This window comes from Genypterus blacodes, unplaced genomic scaffold, assembly GCF_046128005.1.
Source record: "Genypterus blacodes isolate CSIRO-AG114 ecotype Tasmania unplaced genomic scaffold, CSIRO-AGI_Gbla_v1 ptg000017l_1, whole genome shotgun sequence".
Classification (NCBI taxonomy): Eukaryota; Metazoa; Chordata; class Actinopteri; order Ophidiiformes; family Ophidiidae; genus Genypterus; species Genypterus blacodes.
In genome coordinates, this window is record NW_027466831.1 from 5956878 (window position 1) to 5983970 (window position 27093).

The following is a 27093-nucleotide window of genomic DNA, read 5'->3' on the forward strand; positions in this document are numbered from 1 at the left end:
GCACTGTCATTCATCCCTATTTCCTAATCATGTCGTGCTGTTTTGCCAGCAGTAGTTTTTCTCACATCTGTTTCTGATTCCTCGGGGGGAGAGTGGGGAAATAAATGGGTCCCTATCAGTAAAGATTTAGAGGAGAAGGGTAATTGAGATACAGGGCTTTACTAGAGGACTCACATTACTGCTGTACAACGTTTGGAGAAAGAGTAAAAGCTTATTTCAGCTCCTCTTCCTTTAGTTTTGATTAATTGTTTGTTTTCTGTCACATTGATCACATTGGTTAATGTGTGATACGGGAAAGAAAAATCCTCCTTTTTCATTTCGTTTGTGCGGTTGACCTCATTATCTGCATAATGTCCCCATCAGGACCGGCTGGTGAATGCATGACATGTTGAAAATACTGTAATGTGTTGTAGTTGAGGTTGTGTTGAGTGTGTGTCCGGCTGCGATCAAATGTGATTTTCATTTTACAGTTATGCCCACAATGCCTCTGACTTAAGTCTCAAATTGGAATATAATCACAAATGCCACAATCAAAATCTGGTTCTATTTAAGTGGATTTAAATTCATTTTCTCTGCTTCAGAAATGCAACTGCTCTATTCTAACCTGATATGAATCATATGTTGACTTTTCTAATCGCTACTGCTTATGATATTTTTCTACTTAAACATTCAGAAGACTTTATCCCTGCAGCTTTCTGTGGTTTTACATGCAAAGTTGGCAAGTTAATATGAAACACTTTGGTTAACGCAGGCTTAAGATCACATTGTTAATGATGCACAGAGACGATTTTGGTGCCAGTTCTTACATCACAGAGCACCAAGCTCCTGCAACAATTAAGTCGTCCTTAGACGTCTCTGGAGCCGACGACCTCTACAGGCTTTAATATAATGATGGATTGTCATCTTTTCTCCACCTTTTGTGTCCCTGCTTATTGCATTACCTTGTCGAATAAGCATTTTTCACTGCCTTGAGTGGATAAGGATGAGGGAGGACAGGGCAGAGGTCACGGGGTGCCGAGCTCCAATCAGCAGGAGGGAACCTGGGAATAAAGCAAGGTCTTTCTGTCCCAGACCCTGCTGTGCATCAGCCAAAGCGATGCTGAAAAGTTGTCATAGGCTGAAAGCAGGGGAACACATTCTCTGAGCCGCAGCAGAGCCGCAGCAGACGCACCTCCACCACCGTTTGATCTGCTTCTGCTCCTTCCCAGTCGCTCGTCTTTAACGTGACAATAAACAGCAAACACCCAAAACCTTAGTTATTTATTTATTTATAATATCTGAGTACTGTGGTCAGTGAACACATGTGATAAAAGGTTCTACATCTCACAAGTTCCATTCCCTCAACACATCAGTCACATTCGGCTTAGTTACTGTAGATTTGAATTATCCAACCAACACCTTACGATACCTCAAGAAGTAGAAATGACTTGATTACATTTCCTTAGTTCTTTACTTGTACTAATCTGCTACATTTCAGTGGTTGATTCAATGTTAATTTGAAAATCAATCATTCTCTTCAAAGTCTAAGCTTTAGTGGAGATTCTTCAATTCTTTTTAGGTCGTAACATGTTGTTATTGGCTACAAATGTTGTATTTCAGCCTTTCCTTCACAGTGCATTCTTTTAACTTAGAATTTCATTGCTAAAACTTATGTCTACAATTTTTTTATAGAGCTTTAAAAGCACCATCTCACCCTCTGACCAATACATCCACATTTTGTATTTGAGTCTTTCACCCTAACGTCAAGAAAAGTAAGTAAGTAAAGTGAGGTCACTGCATTTTATTACAGAATGACAACTGGAATTTTAACTGAAGATGATGAGTAACAGTCGACTCTTTAATTGTTTTAAGTGGTCAAATAGCAGTCGCCTCCCTCAGGGGGAGCTAGTATTAACTGAACCGAGATATTATCTGTTTGCTGAAATTACATCCTGAACAACCAAACACTTGCAGAGTGAATCTCCACTCAGTCACCACAGCATCCTGTACATCCTGTGCCACTTCCCCTCTGGAAGAAGTGTGGGTTTTAATTGCACGCAGGAATACGGGAGAAGCGGATTTAATAAAGCAGAGTCCTGTCAAACAAGTACGTTTAGATGAGATCAGCTTGTTCGTTTTAATTAACTTCTTATCCTCTCTGCTTTGAACAACGCTCACTTTAGGCCTGGCGGTAATGGGATGTCACAAGCAGAATTAGACGTGGTTTGGGCTTGTTTCGTGTATTCAACAAGCTGATGAAGTACAGTGAAGGAAAAAGGAAAAAGAAAAAAGGTCTCGCAGGTTCATTTCTACTGAGTTAGTTTGCTGCAGTTTGTGTTTGCTAGAACTACACAAATGAAACTTAAGACGGCATGAGAAATGTGAAATGATCTCTCTTCAGTGGCATTTTGTACCGTGTGACTCGTCTCTTAAGCTACTGTAACATTTGACTGTTGGAAAACTAAGGAATTTCCAACAAATGAATGGTAGTAATTTAGTGGGACACAATTGATCGGCCCAGAACCAAGCCCGACTTACAGTCAGTGTCAAAAACAAAGAGATTAGGAACAAAAGGAGTCTAAATCTTTACTTAAATGTGCTAAACACTAAAATGCTCAGACAGCCTGAGGAATCCAACCTGCAGAGCTTATCTCAACGTGCCTCCTGCTGCTGTAGTCACCCTGTGATACTGCAATTATACTGCAATTAAAAGTGTTGTGTGCGATCTTGGTGAGAATTTTTGCCACAATTAATTGATTGACATGAGCCATGTCTGTAGTTATTATCCATAGTTTCATCACTTGGTAATATGAGTGTGTAAGGACTTTAATTGTTGAAGCTTTGGCTGCTGTACAATATTAAGTAAATGTAAAGGAATCTGCACGGCACCTTTCATTTCCACTGGCACTATGCAGTAATCAAGCCTGGAAAGATAGTGAGGTGCAGATTGTACTACTTTTACACACACACTCCTCTATTTTAGTGTTTTATTTCAGTGTAGTAGAATTGGTGGAATTCAAAGTGTGTTTGGGAAATACAGGCTGGGTGATCAGAGATCCTCTAATGGATTTAAATTAACCTTAAGCTTTGACTGCAGTTGCTCAGTTGCCTCTATAATCTGCTGCAAAAAAGGACTGAGTGAAAAACTACAAAACCCACAAAAGCCAAAAAATCCAGTGAAATTTCGGAATGCGACCTCTGTGAAGTTTTCACCTCCGACGATATCCTGACATCTGTATTCTCCCTCAGAAGTCTTCAGTAATACTGTGGCGTAATAGTGTGAGGGATGCGCTCTTTTGATGTGTGGAGGACAGAGCCAGTCAGTCTTTGCGGGTCAAAGTAATTAGAGAGCAGCTTGAAGTGTGAGGCCACAGAGGTCAGGGAGAAGTGCCGGTCCAGGCCTCAGATTACTACCTGCGATGGCCTGACCTTGCTCCAGAGGTTTGTAATAACACTGGAAGCAGAATTCTGTGTTGGTTAAAAACCTGTTTATGTCTCTCTCTGATGTGACGTTGAAAAGGCCATCTTGTGTTTTTCCTCACAATATAAACTCCTTTAGAGCCCCTGTGTTTATTGAATAGACCCTATTGATGAAATGATGTCAATAGTCTCAATTATTATGTAAATTCTGTCACGTAGGAAGAAGATGGATGGGTTTGTTTGGAGACAAAAAAAAAAGATCTTTATCATGAGTTACAGGTTCACGCTGTACAGCACAAAACATTCATCACACATTTAAAGGAAAGAGATTATGATTTAGTTACGCCAGCAAACGGTTGCAAATTTGTCACCCTGGGCGAGCGTTGACATTTATACGCTGACATGTGCGGGCATGCATGCGGGTAAAAAGCAGGTTAGTATCATTGACAATATTGTTTTGAACTGTCTTGGTTGATTGAATCGTGTCAAAACAAATTACTGAGTAATAATTATTCTCTTCTATTCTATTCTTTTGACGATGCAACAATGACCTGATGGCAAATAACAGGCTAATGACAACAGGTCTCTTCACCCATCTTGGACAAACAAGTTAAGAAAGGACTTAAGGACAGATTTCCTTCCAACATTGAGTTTCTGATCATCCTAGAGTGTGTGAGTGAGCTCAAGTCCTCCTCAGTGTGAGCAGCTAAATTCTCTAACCTGCAGGAAAATGCTGGAGTCCACTAACATCCAGTCAAGGTGAGTGTGTTGTGGCTTGCTGGGACAGCATGCAAAATACTTTTCCCTTCACCTGTCAGCATGAATAAGTTTATGTGCTGACGAAATCATTCGTCCTTCATGCAGCAGAGGTGGTGACACAGCAGCTCAGCAATATCAAGCAGGGACAAGGATCACACTAAATCAGTGAGCAGTGTGACCTTCAATTATACGTTAGGATGGTCATAAATCTGTGCCACATTAATACAATTACTTCTGTGTTCCATAGAACTGTCACGATTCTGATACTCTGGAAATTGTAAAAACATTTATGATTTACAGGAAATGTATATCTGCAGTATGTCACAGACGTTTTGGTCTGCTGATGCGGTTTGTAGGTCTCTGAATGGACCATTATGGAGGCACACAAGTTGATACTTTGAACATGTCAAGCTTTTAAAAACTCCTCCCTGTTGTCTCAGAAAGTTTTCCTCAAGCAATTTTACCTTGAAACATGTGTATTTTCTCATAAATCACTTTCCTATAGGACTTTGGTACTTGCACGATGTTGTCCCATAACATGAAGTAGCTGAGCGAATGTTATAAGGAATAATAGTTCCCAGAGAAAAACAGATTTTGCAAGGCCTAACTGTCATCATAGCATTACACAGTGCCGTCTGGGAATTCATAAGATCCGTTTGGCTTTTATTGTAGCGTGCATAAGTTCCGTCTTTGCACTGTTGAGGGGAAACCAGATGATTCCACTAGGCTGCATTGAAAGACCTATGGGCCGAATCACCAAACCAACAGGCCAAATACTTCAAACTCATTTTTCTCATGATCTTAACATGTCACCAACAGAGATTATTTAGCCTCCGTATCTTTTATGTTGCTCTTTCTGGGACAGAGCAGGTCTGGACCTGACATGAAAGGGAGTTTGTCACTCAACATCCTCAACTAGGCAGCCCACCTGCTCCAAATACCACACAACCAGATAGACGCTGAGATACCCTTGCTGGATTAGCAGAGGGATAGTGGACTACAGTATTTCATTAAGGGTCACTGCTCGCTGGCTGGTTTCTGTCCAGCTCTGGTGGCAGGGAAGCGGTTGCAAGACAATGGCGCGTTTATCCGTCGCTCAATAATACCACCAAATACCAGCAATGCCACGTTGATTGAGGCCCTATCAAATGCCAGGATCAGAGGCTCTAAAGGAGCAGGTGGTAAGTGCTTATCAGAGTCTCAACAGTTGCCGCCCAGGTGCCCCCAGTCTGCCGATGCTTATCTCTTAATGTGTACCACTCAGCCCTGTTACTGTGTTTACCTGCACAAAGAGAAAACCTACTGCAAAGGTGGAATGTTATACACACTTACTACACTTGCTCAAGTACTTCACTTCTACTGCATTTTAGAGGGTTAAAACTTCAACACAAGACAAATTTGTAATTTTTAAAACAGACATTTTGGAAGTTTATGAATTTTGTCCCCAATTTCAGAGTTTTTCATGATTTTAATAATCAGACACGGACTCTTGACTCACAATTAATACTTACTTTTGATCCATACGCTACAAATATTCCCCAACACATCCATTCACCCTCTTTACTCATCTATCCAGGATCAATTAAGAGTTTTTAGTCCAGCCATCATGCAAACATTCAAACTGAGCTCAAACCAGAGAACCTGCCAGACACTCAGCATGCAAATTACAAAGAAAAACCACATTTGGATTCAAACAGAGAACCTTCTTTCTGTGACGAAATGCAGGATTTTGTAAAACCCTGACTAATGGAGGATTTTCTCTTTGTTTCATTAGGACTTTTGATTAGTATAAAGTATTTGATGACTTTTCCACCGCTGCCGCATAACTCAGACTTCTCAAATCTCCTGAAACCACACGGCATTACTCTGTTTACATTAAGGATTGAAGTCTCTCTGTATCCATGTACACGTCTGACGGAGCGCTGATGTGAGTTCTTCCCACTACAGTGTCCCTGCTGACTATATTGTATATACTTACTGGCTACGTGGTTTATGTGAGTTAATTGCATACGCACCGTGTCACAAACCTCAGCGTCGTTCCCATCAATCACCTTGGATTAATTTCCATTCCTGTGGTCGCCGCTGTGCAGGAGAGACCATTGTGAGTTTTCCACTGTGTACTTAAGTCATTATTGTTGTTGCTCATGTTTGTCTTGAGTTGATTTTAGTTTAAGTGCTGAGCGCCGCATGTGTTACCTGTTATTATTTAGAATAAGGGAGATGTTGTTGAGACAAGTTGACTAAATTGGCATTACATCACTGCAACTACTAATTTAACAGTATGCGCTTTACTTTGACATTGAATTTATTCATGCAGAAGGAAACTCTTACACTTTATGGAAAGACAACTGCATGTTTTTATTACTGCACTTGGGGGGATCGTTAGTTTGTTTATACAGCATTTGTAGTGAGTAGTGGTCATGGGTAATTCTGATATACAACCTTCAACAGGTGAATCAGTCGTATTTGGTCTCAATATACATGACCACGGAGACCTCAAGCAAAGATTTTGAAAGCATTTTTATTCCGTACGCCACATGCATGTTTGCAGCAAAATACGTGGATGGACAACAAAGGCAGACCGCTGCAAAGATGTATTTTTACACTTTAACATCACCAAATCAACTCTAAGGTGGTGATTATTGTCGTAATTAGGGGAAATAATGGAGTATTATCTTTAAATTGGTGGAAATTGCCAGTGGCACTATTGATTGATGTCATTAGATGCCTGAGTTGTGATTATCACTTTGCTGTGAGAGTCTATTTTCTTTTCTTACGAAATACTGCAAGAATACTGTAAGAGGTATTTCATATTTTGGTATGGGAAACATCTGCAGTATCCATATTTGTGTTTGTAAGTCATATTTGAGGAGTTATGACTTCAAGTGCATGGAGCCAACACGTCTATTGATGTCTTATTCTTTGTCTCCCTCTCTCTCTCTCTATGTCTCTCTCACACATGCACACGCACACAAACACGCAAACACATGCACATGCTCAGCACACACATAAACATTGCTCTTGGACATGTCCGTTCATGGTCAGGCTGAATGTTTGGCAGGTTGCAGCGATGACAGTGTGGTGAATAATAGCAGTTTATGAGAGTGTGTGTGTGTGTGTGTGTGTGTGTGTGTGTGGGGGGGGGGGGGGGGGGGGGGGGGGGGGAGGGGGGAGCATCTCCTCCAAACACAAAGCTGTAAATGATGCTCTATTTGGACTTTGAAGTGAGGAGACACGACGTGCAATTGTGCTGAACTGAAGAGGAATGAAAAACTGAAAATTATGCTTTGTTCTTTGTCTGCGATTTAACCTCAAATGAGATAGAGATGCTGGTGTAGATCCCTAAATAAGTCTACGCTACTGTTTATGATTTATAACGCACAGAGGGTCTGCTGGCATGAATCAAATCAGGCGTCTGCGTGAGCGTGAGTTTATAAATACCACATCCCATAACTGGCCTGTCTGATAGCCCTGCATGTTTAGAGGGATGCCAGCAGGGAAGATGTAATTCCTCCTTTCACTGAATTAACTCGTATATTAGTCATATTAAAAATACGCCACTCATAATTAGTTTGATGAATTCTCCTTACAGATTAAATGTGATAATTACTGTATGCTTACCTGAACAACAGGGCCAGAGCTTTTTTGTAAAATCTAAAAATAATAGAAATAATAAATAACACAGAGAACAGTTTGATTGATGTGACCTGGAGTGCAGAATATAAATATGATTGATTGATGAAGTCTTCATATAAACATGAGAGAAGACTTTCATGGATTTTCCAATGACTGAAGGAGAGCAAATCAATCGCATATCAGTATTTTATACACACACAAAAAGAGCTGGTTTTTGACATTGTTCTTCCCGACCTAACAAAAAGCCAAACTGTGTTATTCACAGTATCTGGTTGCTACGGGCCCTCAACAATCAAAGCTGAGCCGAGTGCCGCTAATGCTGCCCAAAGTAACATTAGCATGGCTCTGATCTGGCATATGAAAGAGACGCGCCAGACTTCAGCCTCACCCAACTGGAGACACTTAACGTGGTCTCCACACACAATGCTGGCTCAGAATCTCTGCCTTTAACTATGGGATGGTCACCATGGATACCACATCAATTTTTGCTCTCTCTCTTTCTCTCTCCTTCACACATGGCACTGTGTGAAGGCCGTATTACCTCAGAAATTAAACTCAAAGGATCAGAAATGAAAGCTTTGACTCTTTGGTGCTGGGCGGACTCCTCTCAGGATCGATCAAACCGCCTGTTAACTCTTCATCTTCTTTGTCCTGCAATATGGCTCTGAATTAGATTTTTTTTTATTTATGCGATATACGTTCAATATGGCTGATCTACTGCACTGTTAACCTACATAACATTAGGAAACATATTAACTACTATTCTACATCTACCCACTCATTCATGAAACTGCACACACACACACACACACACACACACACACACACACACACACACACACACACACACACACACAAAGGCCTCCAATCCCTCAATAATTCAAAACCCAAAGTTTCTCTGCCTGTTTCTCCTCTCGCTTTTTTATCAGATATTCCTTTTGCTGGTTGACTCTCTGGGGAGTAGCAGCGAGAGGCAGGAGAGAATTTCACTCTGGTTTATTCATTTCCCCCCTCCATCTCTTTGTCAGTTTGGATCAAACAGTGGCATCTCCTCAGCTCCCACTCTCCATAACCTGCTACAGCCAAAGTTTTCTCAAAGAGTTGGCTCGGCTTGTTGTTTTTAGAAGGCGTCATAAATAATTTTCCAAACGGCTCTCTGTATTATTTTAGTGGTAAAGGAGACGTAATGATCTCATCATCAGTGTATCTGCTCTACTGTATGTCTCATGTTTACACACATGATGGAACTATTATATTCCACATAATCCTGAATTTAATTTAATTGTATCTTGTCTCGCCTTGTCTCGTCTTATTTTAACCTATTAATTTCGTCCATATATATACGTTAAACTTTGCATGTTTTCCTGAATTGCAGTCACTCAATGATTATTTATGGATTGTATACTAAGTGATTAAATGCTATGGAAGTTATAGTATTTTAGTATTTTGTGTTGCAGACATTTGATAATGAGTAAAACATGTAAGGATATTGATTTTGGGAGGTGATTAACAGCCTGAGGAGACAAATTTGAGGTAAATTAAGGCAACAGGCACCAACTTAACTGCAAGAAAGATGAAGTTTTGAAGGTGTTGGCTAAATGTGTTGACCTGGTGTCTTTACAAAGCTGCTGAACTGGACTGGGCTGCTACATGTAGATGGGAATGAACATGGAAATATTGCACAGATTGGGCAAAATGATAAGTTACAGGTAGCACCAATTGCTGCTGCAACACTTTAATTCATTCCTGTGTGATGACAGTGATAGAGTCCATCTCCCAGTGACAAGTCTCACACACATTTCCCTGTCAATGGACCACCAGTGTCTTCCTGCTGCTTGTGATGTAAATACACACAGCAGGAAACCCTGAGGGTGAGATACAGGTAATGGTCATGTGTGTGTGTGTGTGTGTGTGTGTGTGTGTGTGTGTGTGTGTGTGTGTGTGTGTGTGTGTGTGTGTGTGTGTGTGTGTGTGTGTGTGTGTGTGTGTGTGTGTGTGTGTGTGTGTGTGTGTGTGTGTGTGTGTGTGTGTGGTCTGTCTGTGACTATGGACATACATTTGCATGGATGTGCATAAGAAAGAGAAGGGAACTAAGAGAGACGGGCGAGAAACAGGTCACAGAGACGGAGGCGAGTCAGGCTGCCTGTCATGAGTCGCCTGACAGTTCTGATCACGTATGTCAGCCTGGTGTAGATCACCTCAGGCTGTGTTTGAGGCTGAAAAGTGATTTGATGAGCCTGAACTGATAAGATTCTTTCAATAATTGACTGGTAAATGACTCTACCAGGTCTGGTTGAAGGAAAATGTTTTTTGTAACAGAGAAACTCATAGCAGGTTAGGGTTTGTTCACTATCTTCATGCATCTTATCCATCACCATCACTGCTGTTTATGTTGTCCTCATAATCTTCACACTGTTGAGTAAATGCTGTAGTTTTTAAGGTGGTCTGGTGTAGCCTTGTGGTAATTTACATCCCCGCCCTGGCCTTGCCTCCTGTGGAAAGTATTTAATCATCCAGCTTGGCACCAAGCATGCAAGTGTGAGAAACATTGCACATGCAGCATCTGTGGGCTAAAGTATCTGCATCCTTAAATTCAAGTTTAAACCTCTGAGAGAAGACAGATGTGGTGATTTCTGGCTGGACTTTGCTTTTCCGAACGCAATAACACGAAGATTAAATGTGGACTGCACACATTTAATCTAATAGATGCCCATGAGCACACACATACATGTCATAAGAAAGGAATATAAGCAATCGTGAGACATTCTCATGAGTCTTGAGTTTCTCTTCTGAGTTGCGTGTCACTATCCATACCTCCATCAGTGCTCACTAATGCTCAAGTCTGCTGGGGTGCATGCTGGGATAGGGGGATTATCTGATCACCTGCTTCATGCTGCATTCCCTCCTTCTCTATCTGCAGATTGTGCTTCCTCTTCAGGTCCCTGCTCTTTTTTTCCCTTTTCTCACCTTCTTGCTTCTCCAGTCGTTCACCACCAAAGGTAGCAGAGGTGTATTGTTAACCGCTCATAATTGACACCACAAACGTGCATGTATGCTCTGCCTGCAGGTGATTTCTCACGAGAAACTCCTAATGCAGAGGTAAGAAGGCCTTACAGTGGCCACAAAGGGCCCTTTCATCTTTTCTTATTCAAATAGTCTGTGTTCCCCCCCTGGAGATATTTGCTGACACATTGGTGTGGAGGCTCATTTCCTACTGCAGCACCTCCTGTAATGACAGGTAAGCGGCTTTAACAATGGCACTGCCTTCCATTTTAAACAGCCAAGTGTGTAAAAGCAATTCAAACCCAACTTAGCAGAAAAGTCAAACAAAATACATTGAAAATCCTCCAAATAGAGAGGAATCCATCCATTACCACCACAGATGAGTTTATCTTTTCCATCTGGTTTGCTGTCTGTTTGTCCAGTATATGTAGAGCCTTCTGCCTTAAAAAGTAATTGTTTTGTTGTAATACTCCACATCACATTTCAGTAATCGTTTGTCACATTGTTTGCATTGTGTTATGGCTGCCTTCCATTACGCCTGACATTGTGCAATAGCAATTTTGACATTTTTGCCTGATTGATTACATTTGATGTAATCTTACCTGTCAATCTTTCATTGATATAGGCGTGGTGTTTTGTGAGACGGCACATTTCTTAGTTGACTGACTCTGTCCAGAGAGTGATACGGGGGCTGCCCCTTTGAAACCTGTCGACTCCAAGACATGCAAACAGTGCAATCCTCCTTCAATGAGAACCAGGCCAAAACGCTTAGCCATTGGCTCCAGCATGCACTGTGGTAAGCTGCCCATCAATCACATAATGTCTTTAATCTGGGATCAGGACAGTCTCTTTATGGACTGGATTGATTTTTTCCTTTTGTTTCACATTTTATGAAGCACATTTGCCCTGTCACACAAACTTTTGCATTGACATTGCCTGAGAGAGCTCGTTGCAGTGGATCCCACCCTTGGAAAAGAGTATTTTATTAGTGCATTCCAACTGTGGCCTATTTAATGACCTGGCACACGCCCAACTGGGTGTCATGCATAAATTGTCCTTGAAAACCCTCGTGCTACATTATATAATTACATGCAAAATTCTTGTTCAGTTGCAGAAAATCAGTTTTCTTTGCATCTTCCAAGTGTGTTTTGAACATGAGGCACGCTGTCTTGCCACATGCCAGTAACTGTTGTGCATCGGTGCAAATGTTTGATGCCAGGGAGCAGATCAGTGCTTCAGAGCCTCCAGGGACGACGTTGCCAGCAGGTCATGTCCAACACAAAAGATTTCGTGGAACTACAGAAGTCCAGCCAGGCCTAGAAACCAAAACAGTGGAGCGCTTCAAAAGGATCGCGATGAAATACTGTTGGATGTCTCGTCTGTGTGGAGCAAAAAACAATCTCCTTTCAAACAACCCTGTGTTGATGCTACATTAAAAAAACGTTTCCAGGGCACGACAGATGGTCTTTAGGAAACTATAGTGGGGGCCGCTTTTGGCACAGGACTTCACTTAACCTGGTTCATATATCATCTCAGTAGCGGATTATCCTCCATGGCACTCAACACTGTCAATAATTAGATGTACATAAAACCTAATGACTTTGTCACCTGGTACAACATATGCAGCAGGCCAAAGCCACACAGCATATGGAGCGTGGAGTGACATCTGATCATGATGTCTTTTCCAACTGCTTCTTCGGCCCTGTCGCTCACATGTGAACAATGCTGCTGTGGCCTCTGCTAATGGTGCTGATGGGAAAATGCAACAAGAAATGTGACGAGTGGTAACATATCTGCATTAACCCTGGATTCATCTTGTGCTGCATGTTGACTGGAAGAGTTGAATGTAGTTTTAAAAAGTTCTGTGATTCGCTTTGATGAAGTTTTTATGTGCTATGGAATTTTGAATAACACCATACTCCACACTAACAAGAAGAGTTCTGAGTATCAAAACTGGAAATCTCACAAAATCTCTTGTGATCTTTGGAGTAAACAAACACGGGCAACAAAATCCCCCTCATCACATCACACAGTGTACATCCTCTGCCGTCCGCTGGGTTCCCCCTGAACTACAGGATGTCAGGTCAGATAGGAACACTGAGTAATGAATAGGTCATATTTGCAAGTCTAAACCCTTTAAATAGCCTCAAAGAACGCAAGAATATGGCAAGATAACATAGAAAAGAATCATTAAAAATCCTTACTAATGATCATAAGAAGGGAGGAGCTGGACCCAAAATTGGTTATAAAATGTTGTATTGGTTAAGTTAAAAGTTTTGTTTTAATGTGTCTGAGTCATTAAGAAACCTTTTGTTTTGATGAGTCAGTAGGCCCAAACATAGGTCATTGTCTAATTCCTTGGCACTTGCTGCATCTCTGTGTGTTTTTAGCCCAGAGAGGAAGCTATTATAGAAAACAACCAGGGGCACAAAGTGTTCAGCCCAAAACCAAACGCCATGCTAGGAACCACTCCCATGACATCATTTATTCCCCCAGCGGCTTGAGTTCACACCCAAGCACAATTAGGAATTAATGTATTAAAAAGATTGATCATGTTTGTGTAAGTCTGCGGAAGGCTATTGTAGTGATTAAGGATAAAAGCAAACCTGGAGCCTTTAGAATATGCGTGAAAGCTGGTTCTTTAGCGATGTTGACAGCATTGCTCGGTTCCCAAAGAAATTAATCCAATCCAGAGTGGCTTTGGCCTTCAGAGCTGGCGCTGTGAAGTCTGCAAGCTGAGCGGCAGAACAGTCCAGACATGCAGAGCCCTCAGCCCCTCCAGCGCTGTGGCAGACAACACAAGTATCTCAAATAGAGAACGGAGCTTTTCACAGTATTGAAAACTCAATCTGACTAAGTTTACAGTCACCATTAGTACTGTGTGAGTAATATGGAGTTGTTAAATGTTTGCATGCGGCGAGTAAAGATGTTAAATTCGAGATAACTTTGAGGGAAATTCGACAATGACAAATCACGTCTGCAAGCCTTTATTGGCACCTTCCTGAGAGATGCATGGGTGAAACTGATGTGTGAGGAAATGTGTTCAGACTCATCTCACACACACACACACACACACACACACACACACACACACACACACAGACAACGTGAGTCAGCAGCCGCGGGTTTGGCACAGACAAGAACCGCTGGTTTCATGATAGCGTTTCATAACCGCTTGAGACTTTGTCGTATAGGAAGCTAGTTTCCATCACTGCTGGGTGTTGGTGTGCACCGGAGTGTAATGTCATCCACTAATGTGTGTATAAGGCACACCCGTGAATGTCGGAGCTGTAACCATGGCGCTGGTGTCCTCTGAGCTTGTAACAAGGGACGAGGCAAAGGAAGGGGAAACAACCGGGGGGGATGGCCACACTTCCTCTATGGTTTTACTGAGTAATATGATGAGGTGTGTGCTAAATTAGACACACACCCCCAACGACCACCCCACCCCTGGATCTGAGCCAATTCATGTTACATGCCTGGGTCTCGTTTACTCAAACATATCAAGCACGTTTAGTTTGCACCAGTGTTGCTTTTGATGTTTCCACTTCAATACTTCCACCATCTCCTAAATTAGAACACATGCCTGAAGAGGACGTCTTTACAGATATGAACTTTTGCTACTCGTACTAGCAGTAGGCTTCTAGGGTTACGTTTGGAGGTACACACACGTGTATATAGCATTACATGACTTACACGCATACAACACATAACCTGCATACATACTAACATTTTCCCTTTTCTGTGTTTTAGGATTAGATTCATTTCGGGCACAGTTGGACAATGAGCACGTCAGGAGAGAATTCACATGTCATCGCATCACTGGAAGCACTGCGACGATGCGTGTTTGTACAAATCTCCAACCTTTAACGGAACAAAATCTAAGAAGCCTGGAGGAGGAGCCGTCCACGAAGGCCAGGATCCAGGGAAGGACTGGAGACTGTGGTAAGCCTCGTCGCTCTGGGCATCCGTCATGTGCCAGACCATTTGAGTTGAGATTTCTACATTCAGCACCCACACCGTGTTACAACACTACTTTCCGTCGCTGGAAATTAGTATGTATTGTTTAACAAGCTGTGGTGGTTAGTTGGGATCTGTCAGTCAATCAGCCCCAAAGATTTTGTCGAAATTTGTACAGATGGTTGCTGTTAGTACTCATTCTAAGGATACAAGCACAAAATGACACATATAAACAATAATTATTCAACAATGTTTTGGAATATCTGCTGTAGGGAGCCTTATTCTATTTAAACAATTCTATTTAGATATTAGAGCTAAATGCAATATTTTTCTGTTCTGCTCTACATCCATGACGTCTGTGGGTGGGCAGGGTGTGTGTGTAGGAGAGGAAGGGAGTATCCTGTCTGCAAAAACAATAGTTTGGTCGGAATTGTCTCTGCGACGGCCCTCACCTTTCCCAGGCTGGTTGACAGGGGTTGGCATGGAGATGGATGGAGGTGACACAACAACATATAATCTAAGGAAGGGAAAATGGAGTTGGGTTTCTTTTTAAAGCTTTCACTCATTCCTCTGGTTTGACTTTCTTAAGGATTAGAAATGTATCGATGAACCAAAGCCTGAAACTGGACATTGAGTTTGACGCAAAGTGAGCTGGAAAATGAAAATGTCGTACTAATCACCTTAACATGTTTTGCTTCTAATCTCCATAGAACCTCATCTCACAAGAAACCTTTTCCAAATATTACAGGTTAGTAAGTGTTTTGGACACATTTGTTCAGGGTATGATTAATCTCTCAAAGGCTAAACTGTATTTAGGTGATCATTTATTCATTCAGACACAGTAATTACGCGGGCCTGATTAAGCAATGTAACACCTGAATGCCCTCAGTGCTGTCTGAGCGTGTTTCCATAGCTGCACTGTGTTAACACGCTTTTACTGACACGTGCTTGAACTCATCTGTCTTTGGGAATTATGTCTGCAATAAAATTGGGAAATGCTGTAAAGGCAAAACAGTCAGATGGGTTTGAACATTTAGTGCGTGACAGTAGCTGATTGATCAATGGAGTCTGGATATAGGTTTGATTGACGGGGGTTGTGACCTCATTGTACTCATCATCAGAAGACAGGAAATGAAGCAAAACCGAGATTAATTGCTCTCTTCCTCACTTGGACTCCCACGATACCCTCAGGAAGTTTCCATGGAGCAAAGCAGTGCCAAGTCAATGGCACAATAGCCAACAACCCCGTGGGAGGAGAGCACACACAGTATTCCTCATGTAACTTCCAACTCCAGGAAGACCTGCACCTGGTGTCTTGTTAGGACGGCAGATTAACATTTGACTGCTCCGCTATGAGCCAGACAATCACACTGAAGAGGACTTATAGTATTTGTTTTAGTATTCTATGCACTGGATGAGATAAAACTGAACATACACATACAGCCTATAACTGGTATTTGTTAGAATGTGCTTTTCTCTGTGACCTTTAAGGTTAACCTGTGATAGATCTGTTGAAGGATCTCTCAGTAAAGTTAAAGTGGTATTGCAAACTTTTACATACTGTATCATTTCTGTACAGTGAGTGTGAAAGTCACCCGTACATTCACACGTTCTTTGCTAAAGCTTTTAACATGTGTATCTAAATATTTTGGTAATTCAATGACGTCATAGAGCTTTTCCTCTCCCCAGGGTCCTGCAGGGACAACATACACCCTGATGTAGCAGGATGGTACCTCCCAGAACATGTTGGTGTGTAAAGGAAGTCTGACGCACTCCAAGTATGAATCATATATGACCCACCTAGAGGACTTGGTGGTGTATGATCTTTTTCATTGGGAAAAGTCTTCCACTGCATGAAATCACCGTTCAAACTTTGTTAGATGGATTATTTGTTCAAATTTTGCCACTCAACATTAGAGTGACAGCCAAAAATGAGCATCGATGGCCAGCCACAGAGAACAGAGGTGTATTGAGAATCACAAAGTGGGTTCGCTCTTTCTCCCCGGGCTGATGTCTGCGTTTGTGATTTTATTCAATTACAGAATATTTACCTTTCACTTAATGTCAACATTGATGCAGGGCAGCGCAGGGTAGAAATTAACTCACCTGTTCCTCAACGCACACTTTATATTATGTTGAACACGCACATACTCCAGCACACTCACTGGGGCATACGTTTGTTTATGCAGCTCGGTCAAGACCAGCGTACGGTCCTCCAAGTGATGTGTGAAAGGTGGAAGGAAATCAAAGCCATTTCCTTCACATGGTCTCGGATTCTGGCCGCTGTGGGTTGTGGTTCCCTGGGGCAGGAGGAACGAGACTGGCAGTAAAGTAACATTGAGCCTGCAGAGTCTGGGAAGTGTATGGAGCTCAACCTGTTGCCAAAAACAACAGAGGAAACTGTTGCTCAAAGGCACCAACCACAGGTAAGGGAAAGGGAAGGTGGTCCAAGCACTGTGTCCTCTGTTCCAAGGAGCTGCATACTTTCATTCAGTGCGATCAGAAAGCTTATAAATCCCCTCGTCTTCCCCTCTTCTCCACTTCCCCTGAGATGAGAAAAGTTTGCCCTAAACACTCCACTTTTTAAGTGTTGAACAAGTTTATACTTACTTGTTTGACACTCTTGGGAGGTCTATGATACTTTTCTTTCTCATTTAAATGCTAATAACTGTGCGGACGTCAACTACAGAAAACTCTGGGAGCAAAGCTTTTCTCCTATCTTGTAACAGCAGAAGGTAAGCACTTGCCTGCTGAAATGGAAATATTACAAAGTCTTGTTGATGCAACAAGGTGTTTTTAGTTGTGTGAGTGCTTTGTGTGCATATGTGCGCATGAATTGTACGGTTGTTTCTGTCTTTCTGTGCATATTAGTGAGCATCTTTGCTGTAGACATAACACTTTCAGGAATCAGTACTATGTTCAGATTCCTGGTAATAAAGCAGAAACTGCCAATGTGAAACAAAGAGCACAGTTGGATTGAAATTCTTATTGTTATGAGAGTGGACTGAGGTCAGTACTGAGCTGAGCTGGAAGCAAAATAACACCTCAGGTTGTGAGACATGAGAGAGAACTGAGAAAGAATAAGAAAGCTACAAAATAGGCCCAAGGAAAAAGGAAAATAGTCCAGGTGGTTGAGAACATACATGGCTCATGACAGCATAGGAACACCGGGGGCAGCCGCTGCAGAGCATCCACCACCATGCTGCATCTCTCCATACAATCTGAACTCAGGCTACATTGTGCATGATCGCTTGATCTGTGCAAGAATCATGACTGCTTACATCACACCTGGCATCTGTTTGTGTCCCGAAGGCAGAGCCCCACGGCAAACGCTGTTCACACCCCAGCTGGAATGCAAGTTCATCAGCAGAACATTAAAACAACTTCATACACCACTTAAATAGATGTCAACAACAGTGTGAACTCATGCACTGCCAAGATTTCTATCAGTTATATTACAGTTCAGGCCCACTTAGAAGCAAGAAGACATTCGGCTAATGTACACACCTCACCTTGTATGTCGATCAACCAGACACATACTTACACACACGCACGTCGGCTGTATAGAATCAAAAGTGAAAGCCCATGGGGTTTTGTGCCCTTCAGAGGAACGGACAGGGAGAGGAATGTGTAGCACCGTGGCTTTGGAGGAGCTGAAATCACGGCCTGTCTTTACTGAATAGATAAGTTGTCCTAAAGAGGATGCAGTCCATTTAGATTCACTTTATTGTTGCTTTTCTATTTGACCACTGCCAAGTCACTTTAAAAAAAAAAAACTCTTTTCTATCACATTAGGACACAGACTGAGTGAACAGCATTGGTTCCTATGGATGAAAAGTTGAGCAGAACTCTTCTTGAGGTGAGCTTTGAAACTTTCTCTCTAACTCTCCGACAGGCTTAATGGTAAATCCAGCACATGCAATTTAAAGCTCAAGATTGAACGGGGGACAGATAATGCAGGTGAGAAAGAACTTTGAATGGAATATGATTAAAAGGGGAAAATGTTTAATTTTTTGAATGAGCTTTAGAAAATGTGAACAGGCGGTAACTCAGCGACTTTGAAGAGTTCAATCAGTGTTTGAATAGACGGGGAAATTAAGCGTTTTAATGGCCATTTTTCCGGGTAGCATCAAATGAATTACTTCTCTCACCTTTATTCCAATCACCCAGTACGTAACCAAGATAAGACTTTTAATTTCTGATAAATTGGACCAAACACTTGTCACATTGTCTGTGCTGTGAAATTGACTTGGCGGGTCAGATAGTCAATGGAATGAATGAGAACGCTGTAATAAACTAATGCGAATGAAAGTTTTGACCCAGAATGGTAAAGTTCAGAGCAGTAGAGTTCTTTAATCTCCATAACACGTACTTTCAGAACAAGAACTCATGTGATTAAAAGTCAACTTTTGGTAATCTCAACACTTGGTAATCCGATTTAGTCCTCATTCAGGTCTGCAGATGTGAGGAAGAACACAAGTGTGCCACACACACCGTATGTGTCGGTGGGTGGTACTGAACTACACACACACATTTTCTTTTCCTTTGTTGGTTTACTTTACAGTGAAGCATTGGATTTATAATGATGTGAACATTGAGTGAAAACAGGCTGTTTTGGGTGTTCCATCCAAAAGGGTTGGTCCATTCTGATTGGCCAAAACTTGCTCATGTCTTATACATAATGGGTATGAACATAAATTTAAACATGTTAAATGTTGATGTATACAAGTTTTAGGGCAGATTAGGATGTATGAGATTCTATCTATCTATCTATCTATCTATCTATCTATCTATCTATCTATCTGTCTGTCTGTCTGTCTGTCTGTCTGTCTGTCTGTCTGTCTATCTATCTATCTATCTATCTATCTATCTATCTATCTATCTATCTATCTATCTATCTATCTATCTATCTATCTATCTATCTGTTTAGTCACCAAAGTACAAAGGAAAAATATCTGAATGCCTCATTCAAAAATAAGTGCAGGATTGACTGATTTAAATCCTCATCTATCACGTTTGGATCCTAATCTCGTCGTTGGTTCTGTTTGGGACCCGCAGTTCGCTCACATCTCCCCCGGCGGCTGCAGCCCGGTAGTGATCCGGTGCTTGGCTCGCTTCTCCTCTCCCCCCCGGACAGGCTGGCTGATGGGCGGCTCGGCTGCGCGCTGCCCGCCCCGTGGGTGTGTTCAAGGCGGCCGGGCCCGTGCATCCACCTGCTCGCACCCTGCCTCCCCTCAGTCAGGAGCGCCCAACTTTGCAGAGAGGACACCGCCGTCTCTCAACCCACAAACACACGGACTTTGGTTACAAACTGTTATTCCTCCCTTACGACATGTTGTTGACTGCGGTCGTGCGACGTCATCTCCGCGCTTTGCGATCATCCAGCAGATTGAACTGTAGAGATTGATTTGCTCTGATCTGCAGTTTTCTTAGTGCACATTGCCTGAACTCCGTGGCCAGTAGCCACGCTGCGTGCCCAGGTACACACACTGCCCACTGAGAGACGGACTACACACTCACTGCGCCGGGATCTTCTTCTCTTTTTTTTAATTATTGGTGTGTGTTTAATTTCATTTTGGACGCGAAAGTGATCGATCTATTGGGATTGTTGTTGTTGGTGGTGGTTTTTTTTCAATGCCTGCCCAGGTTGGATCTGAAGTTATTTTCGGAAAGCTGTAACACAAAGGTATGGAGGATCACTTTGTCTGGATGCTCTGCGCTCTGGCTTTGCATTCTGTCTTCTGTCTTTCAGCATCTTAATGTAAGATTATGACCTGTAGCTTTATTATTTTATCTCTGTTATTGGCTTTATCTACAATTTTGGCTTTAAGAATAATTAAATACCATCATACCGCTTTAGTTTTAATTCAATGTTTACATTTTGTGATTACTTATCATCCTTACATTCATAATTGATTGATATTACTGATCTGTTACTAACTAAGCTGCTTTTATCTGCTGTGCTCCCTTTCTTTCTGCACCAGACTGTTTACAGTTCTTTCAACCATGTGTGACTGCCAGTCTGTTCCACACACACATTCTGTGTTTTATCCTATGGAATTCTATAAGATACAAATCCCTCATGTGTATACTTTACTTTTTATTACAAATAGAACTGTAAATATAATCCTTGTTGGAAACATTGAAGCCTCATTTTGTTATCACACTTCCATGTTTCTTGGCAGGGAAATGGCTCTTTTGTCTAACTTGTGTGGAATGTAATAATTCATCTGTCGTCCTCTAATGTTGTGGACATTTCAGAAAGTGTGTGTGGATTCTTTATTGTCCCCTGAATAAATCAGCAGTAGTCTGGTGGAGTGTTACACCGACTGCAGGCATGTAGCAACAGCAGCACAGCCAAACCACTCAGGAGCCCAAACTTATGCTTACGTGCTTTTGTTCAAGTATTTACGATTGTGTTATAGTTTGCCAGGAAGGGAAGTTGCAGGTCATTTGTGTTATTTAAACACATAAACAGTAGGCGTGCTAATTCTTTCCAGCGTTGATGGATGGTTCGCCTTTTCCTCTTATGGTTTACAAGCTCTGTGGAAGGGGATGATGGATTCAGATGGTTATTAGGTTTCAGTGAGTCTTTGCCCTGGTAGCAGAGAGTGGTTGTATATTTAGTGTATTGGTATAGTGTGACTGGACTCTGGCTCGGTCTGTCTCAGTCTGTCTCTCTCTGCCTGCTCAGTCACATTTGTGAGCGCTGCCTTGTTTGATTTCATTTGCTTGTGTGAAGGAGTTGGCCTCTGTCTCAGAATAAACAGCTGGATGGTTAACAAATTGTCAGTAAACAGCTGAGGTTTAAACAGCTGGTTATGCTCATAAATCCACTCCAACCAACCATTCCCGAGGAGTCTTTGGCTCTGCCGAAGTCTCTGAAGGACCGTTTCAAACAGAGACCTGGTCCAGACGTCTGCTGCTCCGTGTTTGAAGTAGAACATGGTTTGTGTTGTGGGAGGAGCTCTGTAGATTGAGCATGAGCAGTGGATTCTGGGTCTATTGGATGTAAAAGGTGTGAGGTGAACAGTGTCCCTGAATTTCATATAAATACAGACACCACAGTTGGAGGTGAATGGTGCTGCACAATAATTGTAATGGCAAAGATCCCTGAGTCTCATGTAGAGGGGAGTCAGTGGAGAATGGCCAAAGGCAAGAGTCTGCCTGTTAACCAAACCAGCCGATGATCCGTGGTGTATCTATGCACCATTGTAGTGGCACCCTGCTGCCGATCATTCATTAACTGAATACTTAATTGCTGAGCACCACTGTATTGTTTGGACGACTTGTTAAAAGCATTCCTGTTATCTGTCATTGTGACTCCATTTGGTCATTCTACCACTTATTTGATATTATTCTCTTGTAGACTGTAAAATTTAGTCTATTCAGTGTGAATGTGTAATCGGGCATCAGGTGAAGTCATAATTACAGAGGTGCACGCGTGCATAATGGTGTCATGGAGTAGGAATGTGTTTTCTGCAGAGGAAAGGGAAGAAAGGCTTCTCTCAATAGAGACACGGAGGCACAATGGCAGCGTGATGTTTCACTTCGGCACGCACGCATGCACGCATGCACGCACGCACGCACGCACGCACGCACGCACGCACGCACGCACGCACGCACGCACGCACGCACGCACGCACGCACACTCGAAGGAGAAACATAACTTGTACCAAATGGAATTGTTTACAAATCTAAGAGGGAAAAAAAAGTTTGCCTCCTCTCCATCATTCCTCTGTGTTTCCTGCAGCTCTGTGCAATCTGGGTGTAATCCTCACACCTCATTGCTGCTTTGCCTAAACTCACAGGAATGGCTCCCTAGAGGGCCGTCGTTTTGACATTTCGCAGAACTGAACTTGCACAAGTGCGCAGGCATAAACTGAAACGCACAAGTGCCACATTCTGGTTGAATTTACTGAAGAATGGAGTTGAGAGAACATCTTTTCACCGCCCCTGTGTCCGTTTCTTCTTGTCCCCTGCAGTGTTTTCTTTAATTTCAACGTTTCTGTGCAACTGGAGGTTGGTTAGCCATGCAGCTGGACGGTCTGTGGACAGTCCACGCTCTCCTGGCTCTGTCCAGCTTCGCTCTCGGGACCCCAGTGATCAATGACCCGATGGCTGCTCCTCGTGTCTTTGTCTCCTTCAAAGGTAAGACCCAAGCATAAATACTGGACGATGCTCCTGTTTTATCCTTTCCTCTCCTTATTAAGCCTCCTCATCTGCTGGTTTCTTACACTCTGCTGTGTGTTTGCCCTTTGTATGTTCTGCTGATGTGGCGTTTCCTGTTTGGAGTGGTCGTGGCTCAAACAACTTCTGAATTCTGGTTTTGGAGAGGAAGAACCTACAGCATCACTCCGCTCTCGCATTACACCACAGACCTGCAAGTGTGTGTAGACCACAAACAAATCATGCAGTTCTCATTCGTTCCCCCTCAGACCTCCAGGCGTCCTAATATCCACCAGATGCTCTCACTGGGCTGCACTGTAACAATTAAAAACATAAACAATCACCGCGCAAAAAGAGAGACTTTTTTTGCACGCTTTGAAACAATACACACCATTATTGTTTCACTTAATCAAACACAACATCTTTATCTTCATTCGTCTCTATTTTGGAATCCCTTAAGCGGAGCCACAAAGGCAGACTGTATGATGAAGAGCATGTAATAACACTACAGCCATTATGTGATTACTCCCTGCTGAGCAGACGTGTACTTTAGGGAGCCGTGTTGTGCGTTTCGGCGGCCGTACAGATTAGGTGAGATGGGTTGCTGGGTTGTATGGGTGTGCGCAGAGTGAGAGAGGGTATTATCAAGAGCAAATTGCCAGGATCAGTCAAGCGGAGCGACGTCCCTGAGGCCTGTCCTGCTCGGAGATCAAGCCTTTGATTAGCATCCAGAGCAAAGCGGAGGGAGCGAGTAGCGCCCCTGTTTGCTTTACTTTTCCATTTCCCAGCGCTCCCCCGATACAAGTTGACTTAATTAAGTGGACTGGCAGAATTCATTGTCAAAGGCGTTTTCCTTCTTTAATCAAGTAGGATTTAACACATCGCTGAGCGCACATTCACAGCTCAGCAGTTTTCTTTCATTTTCCAAATAATGTTTGATTGACTTCTTTACATTAAACGCCGCCGCCGTGCCGTGTTGTTTTCTCAGAACACTGGAAAACTGTGTGTGTTTCTCCTCACTCTATATGCATGGCTTTGAGATGAGGAACGGAACGGGTGAAGTCAACTGAAATGTGTTAGAAAGCGGCGGGGCTTGTGCTTTGGCTGACGAGCCCCGGGTGGAAAAAGTGCGGCTCTCTTGCTTACCTGTCTGTTTGCCTCTCCGGTCAATATGAATTTCACAGTCTGCTGGTGTTTGCTTCTCTCCGAGGAATGTCCCCCACTCTATTCAATATTATGACTCTCCCGCCTTTAATTGCTTTTTGAGAGGCCGGTGTGGCCTTTACCTTGGCAAGCCGGCTGCACTTCCCCCAGATGCTTCATGATGATGTTTTTTTGCTTGAGTTGTTCTGTACGGCACTTGAATTCCGTTCACAAACTACATTGCGGTACAAAGTGAGCAAACTGGATGCAGGCTTTTCCAATATGAGATCGCTTGTTTGTGAATTTGAGTGTAAGAACTCCTGTTATGATGGACATTATCTTCCTGTTTATCATTATGCCACTGTGTCACACAAAAATAAACCAGCAGCCATAAAGTAGCATTTCTATCCAAGTGTTGAAGTGAACCCGCGTCCCAAACTAATTAACTTGGTAGCTAGGCAGAGAGGTTAAGAACCATGACCCCCATTTGGGAGGCCCTCACTTCCCTATTAAAGCAGGTAGAGTAAATCAAGGGACCTAATTGTTTTGCTTAGCTGCTTGTACTTTGGATTCGAGGGGGTGTAGGGATTTTAATACGGGAAACGCTGTCTAATAAATGTTGAGTAGACGTGGGGTGATTCTGTTTGGCAAGCTGGAAACCGCCGCTTCCTGTGCACATTTCAATATGATTAGTGTGAGTTTGCAACGTCTGAGGTCGAAACCTTGGGAAGTAGACTTTGTTCGGGCTTATCACTGTTTTCTGCATTAAAGCGGAGAGAAAGGGCAGAGTTGGTGAGGAAAGAATGAGAAGTCTGCCTCAGTTTAGAGCGCAAATAGGTGTAATCAGTGTCTGACGGCTCCGAAAAGGACAGTCTGAGCAGAGGAAAGACACAGTGGGCTGAGACGAGGCTGCCAGAGACTCCCGTGAGAGGACTTGTGTTAAAAGAGTCAACCTGGAATTGCTGAGAATCAAATGTTCAGTTTGAGTTAACACACATTACTTTGAATTCAATGTAGGAAGCACTTGTTTTCCAAACTGAACATACTGGATTTTACTGCTGAATCTGGCCTATTTTATATTCCATTAATTACCTTAAGTGCTGGGGGGCCATGCAGGTGCTTTGTACAGTGACAGGAAATGTTAGTAAGCCGTCATTCCAGATTTCAGAGTGAAAATAGTGCCGGCTGATCACATTTTCTAAAGCTGTGCATCCCGTGTGAGAGGGCGCTTTACTCTTCCGTGTGCAGCAGAAGTCATGCGAGCCCTTTCGTAAATCCATGTACATGTCATGGCAACTCATCTCTGCGTGTGGCTTTTCACATTACTGCTGCTCGTGTCCGTGTTAGTTGGCCACTGTAAACAACATTTCTTCTGAATGGGCAAATGTGTTACCGCAGAGATCCCTGGGGGAAGTTGTACCATTTTTGTTTTGAACCATGAATCAGAGTGAACCATACAGCTTCTGGCCCACATCCTCTCTATGACATATTTGAGTTCATGCATTAAGTAGATCTTATCCTGAATCCATTCTTATGGCTCTGCCTCAGACTTTTACTGCCCACAAAGCCTCTGCTGCACTCAGATGGCATTATTTCACAATATTTAAGCAACGTCCCTGTTATTATTTTATTTACAACTCGCAAAGAATGAGAGAAAGTTGTGTCTAAAACCCTCCAGTGGCATTTTAGAGCTAAAGCTTAAGAGTAAACAAAGGCACAGAGCAAATTTTCACTGTGAGAAGTCAGGCAGACATAATCTACGGCTAAGAATGGCGTCCGATCGTGCACCACAATGACCACGTGGGAATTAATTCCCTCACACACACATACACACACACACACACACCAGTTCACCTCTTGCCCCGTCTTATTTGGTGTTAATGAAATTTGAAATGCCTGTTCTCCCGACTATAGCGAGGGAATTATGGTCTGTTGGCACAGCAGAAAAGTCTTTTGAATTCCATAACATCATAAGGATTACAGCTCGCTCACCCCTCCTCCGCTGGAGCACATGTAAGGCCAAATCCACAGGGAAGTCCCGGAATATGGGTCAACTTTGCTACAATGCATTTAAGATCACCTCTAGCTGTGCAGGTGGCAGTAAGAGGAAGTGGCTGTGGCATGTCATTATTCCAAATATTTCTCATCTACACTCCCCCCTGCAAAGGCATAACAGCAGGCTCCTATTTTTACTCCTCAGCAAAGTCTTTAGTCTATATTGGGGGTGAATGTGTGTGAGTGTGTGTGTGTGTGGGTGGATGGCAGGATAGGGGGTTAGAAACTTCCCTTTGGGGTTAAATGCCAGGCATTTGGATATGTGCTGGCCCTTGTTGAGTGGTTTCTTGAAGTGTTTGTGTTGTTCCTGTTTCAGGGAATAACAATAGATACAGATTAAATGGAAAAAAAGGAATTTACCTCGTGCCTCAGTGCGATTAGACGGTTGTTTTGTTAAATCCAGCAGTTCACTATCAGTTATGAGCTCATCACTGGGTGAGCCCATTTACTGCCGCTCTCTCACTTATGGTCGTCAATGTTTAAACCGTTATCACCGTCATTCACACTAAACATCGCCTGGTTCACTTTCATCTTGGTGGTTGAGGGGTGTGTGTACATCAGTGGTCACTCTTATCACTGCTGACCTCATTTAGCTATGACAGCTAGCATGTTGAGGGCGGAGTGATCAATAATAACGTGGTGTCATCAGCATCCAGGTTGACTGCGCACTTCTTCGTTGCGTTCTCCGGCTCCAGATCGAATTTGCATGATTCGTCTGACAGACTGGCACATCTTCATCCCAGTTGAAATATCCCCGCATTGTTGAACCGCGCGAGAACCCACGGAAACCGCTGCCCCAGTAGTCTGGCACCACGGCTAATGTTCGGCTGTGATCTCTAATTACTGTTTGCGAGGGCTGAGTCCATTTATCCCCACAGCAGCAGAGTAATGACTGACAAAGCATTGAAAACCACTATTACTTTGGCCACGACCCAGACCTCAGCGCCGCTCCACAGTGGCTAAGCCAGG

At 42.8% G+C, this 27093-nt stretch overlaps 1 protein-coding gene across 8 annotated transcripts in view; it reads left to right on the forward strand.

Moving 5' to 3' along the window:
- LOC142990981 (semaphorin-3F-like) overlaps window positions 1-27093 on the forward strand; it is a 108430-nt gene that overhangs the window by 36035 nt on the left and 45302 nt on the right. For 4 of the 8 annotated variants that reach the window (XM_076140891.1, XM_076140890.1, XM_076140897.1 and 1 more), the window contains 7 exons: window positions 14551-14742; window positions 15128-15254; window positions 15468-15505; window positions 16447-16535; window positions 16947-17183; window positions 18553-18616; window positions 22743-22908. In XM_076140891.1, the coding sequence (XP_075997006.1) occupies window positions 22791-22908 (118 nt within the window). In that variant the 5' untranslated portion in view covers window positions 14551-14742; window positions 15128-15254; window positions 15468-15505; ... (2 more) ...; window positions 18553-18616; window positions 22743-22790. Of the gene's footprint in view, window positions 1-10682; window positions 11594-14550; window positions 14743-15127; window positions 15255-15467; window positions 15506-16446; window positions 16536-16946; window positions 17184-18552; window positions 18617-19917; window positions 20444-22742; window positions 22909-27093 lie in introns of those variants that run through there. The other 4 variants (XM_076140894.1, XM_076140893.1, XM_076140895.1 and 1 more) reach the window with 4 other exon arrangements.